The sequence below is a fragment of the Heliangelus exortis genome, chromosome 2, assembly GCF_036169615.1.
Source record: "Heliangelus exortis chromosome 2, bHelExo1.hap1, whole genome shotgun sequence".
Taxonomy (NCBI): domain Eukaryota; kingdom Metazoa; phylum Chordata; class Aves; order Apodiformes; family Trochilidae; genus Heliangelus; species Heliangelus exortis.
Window position 1 is genome coordinate 21,629,757 of NC_092423.1, and position 11,780 is coordinate 21,641,536.

At 35.9% G+C, this 11,780-nt stretch overlaps 1 protein-coding gene across 2 annotated transcripts in view; it reads left to right on the plus strand.

The window, feature by feature from the left end:
* The window catches only part of ITGA8 (integrin subunit alpha 8), a 100,269-nt gene that overhangs the window by 46,340 nt on the left and 42,149 nt on the right, over positions 1-11,780 (plus strand). For both annotated transcript variants that reach the window (XM_071735152.1, XM_071735153.1), the window contains exons 16-20: positions 2,502-2,557; positions 3,043-3,197; positions 4,317-4,454; positions 4,928-4,995; positions 5,982-6,129. In XM_071735152.1, coding sequence (XP_071591253.1) covers positions 2,502-2,557; positions 3,043-3,197; positions 4,317-4,454; positions 4,928-4,995; positions 5,982-6,129 — 565 coding nt within the window. The remainder of the gene's footprint in view (positions 1-2,501; positions 2,558-3,042; positions 3,198-4,316; positions 4,455-4,927; positions 4,996-5,981; positions 6,130-11,780) is intronic.

An 11,780-nucleotide genomic window follows, 5' to 3' on the forward strand; every position in this document is an offset into this window, starting at 1 on the left:
TACTTTATGGCTACCTTGAGCTTCAACTGTACCAGCAAATTTTATTTATTCCACTAATCACTCAGCTAAGGTAGTCTGCTAATATTGTTCCTCCCATTTGTCAGGGAAGGAAGAGGTTAGAGATGCTACCTGAGTTACCAGAAGTGAGGTAGCACAGAAGTGTCCAATCATTGTTAAAAGTCAATTTGCAGAATATATGTTTTCTTAGTGTTTTTCACATTTGGATGTCTAATATGAGATGTGCCTTGCAGGTTTCTTTAGGGAACCCAGCTCTCCACCTTCAGTAAGCCCACTAAACCAGAGGCAAGCTGCTTAAAATTTCTGATTCTCAACTTTGTACAATCAAAAAATAGTATGAAAAAATTTGGTCACTTTTTTATCTCCAAATATTTATAATCTTGAGTCAGCTAGATTAGAGAAATGAAACATATACCTCAAAGAGATATGGATGCAAATTTCCTACCAAAATATAAAATCCAAAAGTAATCATGTTTCTACCCTTCCTAACTGCATCCTTTCTACTGTTAGTATTTTATTTTTCCATTGGCTTAATTTGAAACTGGATGTGTTTGGGGCCCCATTGGTACGGACCCAGGGGCTTTTATACTTTTTGTACTTTGTTGAGATGAGTATGTGTGAGATTTGCCATAGACTGTTGGCCAGCCTGACTCCAGGAGTCAGATAGCAAAATCATATGACCCAGAGTCAGAAGATGACCCAGAAGTCACATCCGAAGAGCTGATGGGAGGTGAGCAGGACAGGTAGTGACAGCTGCTACCCAAGGAAACCCATTGCTATTTTGCAACACTCTGCTGTGCTAGGAATGCAGCTGGGTGGTTTGATGGGCTTAGTTTTAGTAGCTTTAGTTTTAACTTTAGTTTTAGATGGCAAAAAGACAGTCACTAGAATTAGCCCTTGTGTTACCACAGCCTGGCCATGTTGTGTTTTCACAACCTAGCCAGGGAAAGCCTTCAGTGTCAGAGCTCCATGTTGGTCATTGTGGGTCACTGGGTTAGGCTTTGGAATAAAAAAAATTAAAAAGCAGGACAAGTGTCACGTTATCATAATATAAATATATTGACTTGCTTTTATGTATTGTTCTTCATAGAGGAAACAAGGTGTTTAAAGGTCATTCATTAGTAGATAACAGCTTCTGCTGTTCTTCTGTAGAGGTTTATGCCTCGCAGGTTGTGTATTAACCTCACATAGAATGTAAATCCATAGCATTACAGCTTAGAGGCATTATCCTCTTCCTCTCAGTGTGCAATCCTGTATGCTAAAATAACAGTGACAAGTTTAATACATGATGGCAGTTCATGAGCTTACATTTGAGAAAATACATTCTTACATTATGACATGTGAGACTGGCCCATGAAGGCTGATATCTAAATGGCATTTTATGCAATTATACAATCTTTTCTCATTTTTGTTGTTCTTGTCCTTGTGTATTAGGAAATAATAGATTCTTTATCTGTTAACTCATATATGTAAAGAAGTAGGAATATGACTGAATTTGCCATTTCTGCATGGAACATGAATCAACACTTGTAATGTCATTTGAAGGCTACAGTTAACTGTAGTTTAATGGCACAAGGCAAATTTTTGCCCAAGAGGAAAGTCTTTAAGAAGGTCATGAGAGTTCCATGAATTCCAGATGTGGCACAGTCTCATTACATTTGTCAGAGGAAGCAAAGACACAATTAGAATGTGATTGCAGATTATTTTAATGATTATGTTCACTGGATGGAGAAGTTAGTATGTAATATAACAGTATGGAGGGGATTAAGAGCAACAGCTAATTCAGCTGTTTCTGTTTAACCTAAGGTAATTTCACATCTTCCGATGCTGAACTACAGTCCTTGTTTTGCTGAGTCTTCCATATACAAACCAAAATATTTTCTGAAACCATGGCAATATTCTGTAAGAATAACTGCTAATTGGGAACACTTGAAAGTTTTAGGAAGTCCCAAAACTTTCACCTGAGAAATGTTGTTACAATATATGGGGATTCTTTGTGAATAATGGTGTGGAGAAATAACTCCTTGTGGAGCAAGCAGAAATCAAGAGGATCTTTCCAGTGACATATTTCTTGTTTTGTCAGCCACCAGGGAAGTATGCCCTGCTAATAGCATCTACAAGTGTCAGTTTAGCTGCTTCTCTAGTCATCCAGAATAATTTGTGAAAGCTTTTTAAAGATGCAATTCAGTTTTTATTTTTTTTGGTTTTGTTTCTCTTTATATAAGCTGTATAGATTGATTACAGAGTGAAACTTTTCTATAAGCATATATAATTTTTATGGGTTTAAAATTAATTTTTATTCCAAGTCTTGTTAGAAGATACTATCCAGTAAAACTATAAGAGGATTCTTCTGTCAGTTGTTTAGTATAACTGCCAATCTATTGCTTGCCTTACAGAGTAGTGGAAAAAACCTGGGAACTGCTGATTCCCAGGTCAGCTCTCATTCTGCTAATAATGACTTGTTTGTTTTTTTTTTATAATAGCTTTACTGTAAGAGTCTGCACAGACTTTGAAGGTCAAAGTATTTCGGATGAGATAGGTAAGAAATGTTTTTTATTCCTATAATTTATTCTGGCCCATTCAATTTCAGATGTATTTTTTCCTACACCTTGAAAAGTGGTAGGAGTAAGATCCTCCTAAGACTAGAGTTAAGAATATATAGATCCAGATACATGACACAAAGCTTGTATTATTCACTTAAAGGATTTTTATTCAGTTTAAGCCATTTTCCTAATAAATCCAATAATATGCCGTGTTGAAGAATTTGCTCTTTCAAAAAAAAAATCAAATATTTGAAATAGATGGAAGTCCTGCACATATATGATCTGTAAATGAAACCAGGAAGCTTAAATTACACATCCTATATGCTGGATTAAAAACTAGTGTGCTGCTAAGTACACTTAAAGCGTGGATTAGTTTTACCTGGGAGACTTTCTTAGAGTAATTAGCTATAATATGTAATTAATTGTTTGCTCTTCTTTCTTTCCATGTTAAATAAATATTTGATTTACATGTATCCTTCAGTGCTGAAAGGTGAATTGCAATTAGATTCTTTGAAACAGAAAGGAGCTGTTAAGAGGACCCTCTTCTTTGATTACCATCAGTCACATCATTACTTCTCCATCATGATGGAAAGACAGAAACATCTTTATTGCCAGGACTTCCTTGTTTATCTCAGAGTAAGTTGGTTAAAATATTTTGGACTGTCATCATCATTTGATTAGTACCAGGGACTTAAAGACAATAACTGTAAAAAGGAGATACTAGAAAAAGAAGAACTGTTTCCATTGGTTTTAGATCTAAAAATTGCAGAAATGTGAGACAAGAAAGGCCTCATCTGGGTGTCCAGAACATTCTTCTACCTTGGCAAAATTTCCTGTGTAAATCTTTGGTTCATCTTTTGTCAGTGTAATTACAGAAGAAAGTCTTCCTTTGAAGAAGAGTATACAGTTCCTCTCTGTACAAATACATTCATGACATGCACTTCTGGAAGTTCTGATTAAATGCTGCATCTCCAGATACCCAAAATTCAAGATTGATCTCAATATAGTATGCACAGTAGGATAATCAGCTGAACATGTTAAATGCAATGTCGGTTCAGTTCCAATGGATATTTTAAAGGAGTTTCACCAGCAATAGTACATAAAACTCATATCTAAAAATATTTTTAAGATATTTTAGAATGTTTCTTAAAAAAATTACAACCATGGAACTGATTTGTGAAGGAGAAAGAGTCATTAGTTACTTGCAGCTGGAATTACCTCATGCTGTTGAAGGAGATTCCAAGGATGGTTCTAGAAACACAGTGCGAGGTGAATGGTGAAGTCGCAAGCAGCATGCAAGGAAGTATCTATCCAGGCAATAAAGGTGGTGGAGTTTTACCAGTGCTAATCCATATACATTCTTGTTTATGGAACAAAACAACAATATTACCTCCACATGTCCTTCCTCCGTTCCAAAAGGAAGGTGGGAAGCAGCTGACAGGAGTTGGTTTTGTGTGTCTCTTTTAAACAGCTTCATTTTAGGCTAATGCTTTTAAAAAATCTGAGTCTACTCAGCTCAGCCAGCTTCTTGCAGATGTGGGGCTGTGGAGGCAATGTGTTCTGGGCATTCCAGTGACTGGTGAGTCACTTTGCTTTCCTAATGACATTGCATATAGCCAGAATTAAGCCAGCAGCTGTACAAGAGCCATATCTTTACCTACAATAACGACTGAAGTCTGAATCTGTTGCCGTACCGTATAGTCTGAAATTATTATATTAAACTTTTTTTTTTTATTATGTGATTGTCACTCTCAGGATGAAACAGAATTCAGAGATAAATTATCTCCCATCAATATAAGCTTGAATTATAGTTTGGATGAATCTGGTTTTGAAGATACCTTGACTGTGAAGCCAATACTGAACTATTACCAGAAAAACTCAGTAACAGAACAGGTATGAATTTTGTATACCACATTCTCTGTATATAAATGTGAAAACATTTACAAATACAATGTGTGTCAACTTCCGTAGAAGAGAATATCATGCCCAGAAATGACACAACAAGCATTTAATTGTTTCAAAATGTAGATTGAATATATATATAGAACCAGGAGTTCTTTAAAGGATTTCCAAAACTTTGTTATGTTCATTGTTTTGATTGCATTCTGGAATATTTAAGCCAAGTTAGTGTGGAAAATGGCCTAAAAGAGTATATTGTTCTGCTAAGGATGTAGTTGACAGTCTAAATAGTCTCCAGCTTTTCATGTGGAAAGGAATTTATAGAAAGGAAAAAGAGATTAATTCATTAGGGCAGTGCTAGTGATGTTTAAGACATTTAGATTAGTGATATTTAATTAAATTATTTGGACTTTGAAGTGTTGGACTATGAATATTAACTGTATTATTTTTATGTTGCAACAATACAGGCCTACATTCTGGTTGACTGTGGAGAGGACAACTTGTGCATTCCTGACTTGCAGCTTTCTGCTGTGCCGTAAGTAAAATAAAATAAATTATCCTGTGTATAGCAAAATCCAGAAACTTCTAATTGCTTTATCATAATGAAATATGTAGAACACAGTTCTGTAGTTTGCTATAGTTACTTGTTCTTACCCAATTTCTGGATTTTAACTTGCACATCCGTTTCATCTGGGAAACCAAGAAATTGAGTCATATATGCTTGAAAATATATCTTTGTCAGACAAATAAATTATGTTTGACATCTATCATAGAAAATATATTTTGCAAGTGTTTGTTGGGAGTGATTCTACTTCTCTGAATGCCAGGAGATAATACAAATTGCTGTTCAAATGAGATTTTAAATTCATTTATTTCAGTGTGCCAGTGTCTTTGAACTTGGGACATGGTTCTCGTGAACTGAATATACAGTTGAGTAAATGCATCGCAGAATAAGTTTCAAAACATGGCAACAATTCCTCCTGTGGAGGAGCAAATATACCATGCAGGACCAGTAGAGAAACTCCGACAGTTATCTGACTCTGTACCATGAAAATCAGTACATAGCTATGAAAGGAAAGGGCACAGTGCCACTGCAGGTCTTATGAGATCTTCTGCCATTGTTCATTTTACAACAGGCACAAGAGGAAAACTGGAATCCCACCACCCTTGTGCCTTCCAGAAAACAATGTTGATGAGATCCCTGTGGCAAGTGATTTCTCCACTAGATACTTCTTTCTGGTTAGCAAGTAGTCAGGCCCTGAAATTTTATGCAGTGAAATTTAAGTTCTTTGGTAGTTCACTTTGATGGTTCAAGGTGGTGTTTTCTCTTGATGTCTTTTATGCTTGGGTGCTGGCATACTTTCCCATGGAGCCATTTTTTATGAAAAATGTGTTTGTTCTGTTTTCATAGACTATTTTTCAGAACAGATGCTATTAGAGTAAAATGTTCTTCTAGCTTAATCAAGCATAAATCATAATTGTGCATGTTTTAACTCCTGACAAGTAATATGTTCTATATAGAGATAAAGATCAGCTAATAATTGGAGAAGAAAACTGTGTCATGCTCATAATAAATCCAAGAAATGATGGGGAAGGAGCCTATGAAGCTGAGCTGCATATAAAGATTCCACCTGAAGCAGATTACACTGGGGTTGAACGCAGCAACAAGGTAAATGAAAACCAAAATGTTAGTGATAATAAAGCAGAAGAACTGAGAACAAAGTTAACCTACATAGGGTATTCCAACTGCAAGCAGCAAGTATTAGGAAGGGAGATGCCATTGACTGTCAACTGTCCTTGCTTACACAGTCCAGGCTAAAGATTAGCCAGAAGATGGAAAGGTCAGGATCATTCTGTTCAGAGCTAGCTCAGGTTCAGCTCCTTGCTATTAACTCAGTTATAGTACCACACAAATACTGTCACATTTCTTCTAAGTATTCACATCAATCAGATTTGGAAGCAGTAAACCCTGCAAATACCAGGGAACAATAGTGCAGAATCCCTTGAGTGCTTCCTACCTTGAATGCTATGGTACCAGCTCTCAGTTAATGAGCTACGTGAAGCCCAGACACTTGGGCATCTCTATCTCATGTTCCCAGCACACCAGTGTTTTGCCATTACTAATAATACCCCAGTCTCTGATATCCTAAATAGTTGAATATTAGCTGCAGTATAAACTTGAGAGAATTTATTTCCTTTGTAGTCAAATATTTTATCTTATGGATAGGGCAGAAAAGCAGTTCCATCGTAAAATGTGCTGGTGTTCACAGAAGGACTAAGGTTGACTGAAGTCCTGCTGAGCTGTACTGAGCATACAGTGTCTCCGTTTTTGGTCTGTTTGTTTTTTAAGAGCAAAATCAAAACACTGCCTTGCAAACAAGCAGAGTGTCTATGGATTCTCTGTTGGAGAGCAAGGCTGAATTGCCTCATCTGCACATAAATCTCCCAAGCTGTTGCAACATGAGCTTGCTTTATTCTGTCAGTGCCTGGAATGTTCAGAAAGGCCTCAAGGGTGAGAGTGGGAGAAAGCAAGTTAATTTCCATTCTAAAGACAAATGTTTTTAAGGAAGTTGAAAGTAACTTAAAAGGCGTTTCCTTACTCTCCTTCTGTCAGTGTCTTTTTAATGGGCTTTTAACCAAGTGTGAAAAAAATTACAAGAATTAATGATGTCAACAAAGATGAAAATAAAGAAATTCTCTGCAACCTCATTCCTCAGAAGCATATCTTTGTGCACAAAACAAATAGGTAAAGCTGCCAGACAATTTCTTTTGTTCTCATAGTGTAGCCTCTTTTTTGGACTGTGATCTACAAAACTTAGATAGCTGAGTTCTCTTTAATATGCTACACCTGGTTATATTTTTCCTATGTTTCTCTTTAGGAATATTTGGCTCTTCTTTTGCCCATTACCAAGGATGTCAGGGAAAGCACTTATTCCAAAACTCACAACACAAATTGTCAAGTATCTATAATTTCAACTGGACAGAAATCACTCATTTTTTCATTATTTTAGAAATAGGGAATTGTGTAGTGCCAGAAGGGTGGTCTCGTGGGGAAAGGAAGGATAAAAGAAATGGGAGATTCTAGTGCTTTGGAAGACTAAGAAGAATCCTGAATGGGTTCTGAAAGAGTCTTAATATTCTTTTTCTTTCAAAAATAAGTTTTAAAAGCCCAGGAAACATAATGCAAGTTTTTAATTTTATTCAGATTTCATGGAAGATAAAATACGTTTTTGACAGGTCTAGTTCTGAATCTTTCTGAATTAATGTAAAAAATGTTTTGTTTTGCCTGCATTTACTTCCTTCACTACAACACATAATTTATTTCATATTCTCATGTCATTATGTTCTTCCTGAGAAGGATCAAAACAATAGTCCTGCTAGCTATGTCATTCTTAGTGCCTTCCCTTCCACATTGCAGGTCTAATTTAAAAGGTTGCACATGTTACTGAAAGCAAATTTATTCTTTCTACTGCTTTTAAAATGTAGTATGTATTTTTAAAACTATGGTCCTCATGGTTTTGTGGTTCCATTAAATAGACTAAAAAATTCAGTTCTAAGTGCATTTGGTAAAAATTTATATTGTGATTTTATTCAAAAAGACTTGCTGGTATTTAACTACTGGTGGAGGCTGGCTCCTGTTATGTATTCAGTTGCTTTTCTGTACTGCCATATGTCACTTAAAATGGCTGTGAACAAATGAGTACAGTCTTTGTAATCTAAAAAGAAAATTTTGAGTGGAAAAACAAGTTTTTAAATTCAGATATTCTTTTATAATCTTCTTGTTCTGTTTTCTATTTTAATGTATAATGTCTAAATGTACAAATTAAGTAATTTGACCATCTGTCTAAATTTACAGCTTAAGTAATTAGAACACTCAAAACAAGAGTTAGCAGGTTTTTTTCATTTTTTACCCCCAGAGTGATCAGAATCCTAGGTATCAAAAGTTCATGTTACCAGGATGAGCAAATTCTTCTGGGGCCTAGTATAAATGAATATAAACGAGAGAAGGACTCAATTAATTCAATGTACGAATCTTTTAAAAATACATCAATTTGAACTGCTTGACTAAAGCAGAGAAGGAATTATCACACTGCTGTGCAGTAAAAACTGAGGTATACAGCAAAAAGGTCTCTTGGTCTGTAGGTACTCTGAGGCATAGACCCACAGACCTCTGGAATCAAATCATTGTATTATACTGCCATCATTTCAATATAAATTTACTCATTAAAAGTAACTACACTCATAGAGTCTATTAGGCTACTTATAGTGGGGCTACCACTGATTGAGTCTGTCTAATAGAGAAACATATTTTTCCTTTAAGTGCTTCCTGTCCAACCTTTTTTTTTGAGGGGGGGGTTATTTGGTATCATTCGAATTACACTCAGAAAGTGCTGAAGTCAACAAGTTGACTGAAAATTCATAGGCAAGTGGATAGCCAAGTAAGTACATGTGATCTTAAAGTTTGAGGTCAAAGATGTGATTTTGAAGTTTTGTTGATTCTTGGGCATATTTATACTTCCACCAGTCAGAAGTTGATTAATGAAATACAGTGACTTACAATTAAATCAAATGTGTTATTCATTAGTCATATTGTAGAAACATTTAGAAAATCCAGTGACCAGGTAAATGAGCAAATTGCCACGGTTAATTAGTTACAAGGAACTCCTGGGCTCACAATAGCTATCTATATGCAGTAGATGTGGAGTTACTGGAATTAGCTGCAATGAAAAATAGATAACAGGTTGTATTACCTCACATTTCCACAGCCAGCAGTAGATCCAGGTAGTATACACATTCTTACACTACAATAGCCTGATTTTATGTTTGAAGCCAAAGCCATTGCCTGAATACTGTGCACCAATCCTTTGCCCAGTGAGAGGCTTCCCCACATTGAACAGTTCAATCCTGGCTTAGTAGCAATGGCTGGAACTAAAATTCATGTGAAATAGTTGGTAGAAATAAATCAGGCAAATACAAAGCCCAAATACAAAGCCCAAATAGGTATTTGTTCCACATCAAAACCATAATGTATTTTGGCATAACTGTCTCTGTGCAGGCCAGGAACTTCAGAATTGCTGCAGATCACAGCCAGATTTATATATTTTCATGGATAAGGTCTGAGCCATTATTCCCATGCCTCTCCCATAAAATAGGAACAAGACCTGAAACATTCTTGTCTTACCTGCAAATTCTTGGAATAAGTACATGTTGGCTATCTAGATGAAAAGTGATTTGAGCTTTATGAGGATGAACACTTATTCTTCGTAAATCAGCTGGATGAGAAGCTAGATTGTGGCACCTGGCACCTTATAGATCCACTTTTCCTCAGAAAATAAGATTGGAAGGTGTTGATCAAGGAAAGAGAGGAGGTGTTTTACTGAAGCCTGTTGTGCTTAACTATTCTGGCATCAATTAGTAATTCATCATGAAGACCACCAGTTTCAGCTTTGTAGGCTGACTGGATTACTTAAAGCATCCAATCATTTTCCTAGTTAAAATGCACTCTGGGAGCACATGTGTTAATTGTTGGGGTTTTGCTTCTACTCAAGACTGCCAAAAAGACCATGTGTTGCTATAAAAATATAAATTGCTACCAGTGGCAGGTAGGAGGATTTTGTGGCAAAACCTTCTGTCTGGCTGAGTTACATGTGAACTCAATGATACTGAAAATACTGGGTGTGTGAATCTCTGCTCTTGCTGGCTTCCTGCCTGGTTTTAATTTTCATGTTTTGTACTTAATCCCCTCAGAAAGGTGATCAGTGAAAAAACAAAAGCAATAAATCTCAGTAGTGAGAAAATACTACTTCAGCTGACACTTTGTCACATCTTTAGGCTGCAGAAATTAGCTTTTGTGATGCTGATTATATAAATTCTGTACCATTAATCATTTTCAGTCTAGGAGCATGGCCTCCAAATTGCAGAAAACCTACTTGCAAAACTCTTGTATTTGCTCAGCCTCTTAAGGGACAAAAGATTGCTTGATAAGGGCTGATTTAGTCTGAACTGATGTGCAGTACAGTATTAATAAAGAAACTGCAAAATCTCAAATGTAGATGAATATTTATTTTTTTAACATTTAAACCTCAATTTCACACACCTTCCACCCTCAAATTAAAATCAAAACTATAACTCTACACATCAAGCTAAAATGAACAGTTTTCCAGACTGTTTGTTTTCAACTGTATTAACACCTTCTCTGCTCCCATACATTGCTCCCTACCTCTTATTTACCAGCTGGGAAGAGTGTAAAAATCTGCCATTTACAACTCTGGAATAGCTTGGAAAGGATATTAGTGCACTAGAGATGCTGGGTAACAAACTTTATTTCCTCTTAGCAAATTGTAAAAGTGAGGGTGTGCTTCACATAGGCTCCTTTTAGGATCTATCCTATCTTTTCTTTTAATCTTGGGAAATTATTAAGTCAGCATTTCCATGCTGGTTTTTTATAGATAGGAATTAATCAGTTGTGGTCTGGAGATTTCCCAGCTCTTTTTAAATGGAAGAGCATGACCTTGCACATATTGCTTAACTGTGAAAATCACAAATAAGAGGAAGGGCAGTGGGTGAGCCTTACAGCAAAAAACTGTCTGCATCCTGCTTTTACAAAGCTGGTTAACTTCTGCACATAGGTTAAAGTATTTGCTTTTACTGAATATGCCTGAGAGAAAAAACAAAAATGAAAAAATCCTAAACATTTTGTTTGCTTTTTCTTACTCTGTATCTCCTAATTTCCACTATTCTGCAGCTCTGCCTCCTTTTTATACAGTCTGTTTTGGTTACTGATGATAACAACTAGAGGGAAAACTAAAGGGTTTAAAACCAAAAACCAAATATAACATACATTTTACATTGAGAGTTTTAGAGGGAAATTAGGTGAGCATATCCTCAAAGTTGTCAAATAAAACTGCCTGAGAAATGTTAGGTATAAACTGGACTTCAAATGAATAGTTACTGGGAAAGCTGATAATTTTTACTTATTGCTATAAACAACAAAAACCTTAATTTCTGATAATGTGAAATCATCAGAAACTCACATCTCCTTTGTTGTGGAATTATAAACACAGGTAACAGCTTATGTTTTTACAGAAGTATTTGAAGTTCTAAGTACTAACAATATGTTGGAAAATGAAGTTCTAGACTTAGTCCATAATAAAGTTCTGCCAGTACCACAGTTTCATCACAGAGACTTACAGTGATGGATAATACAATTGTTGCAATTAGTGTGAGTCCTGTTCTCCTCAACCAGTTTTGCCTACTCTTTCTTTTTTCTCCATCGAGTTATAATGCCTATGGGAATGATTCCCAGCAACAAAGCAGTAT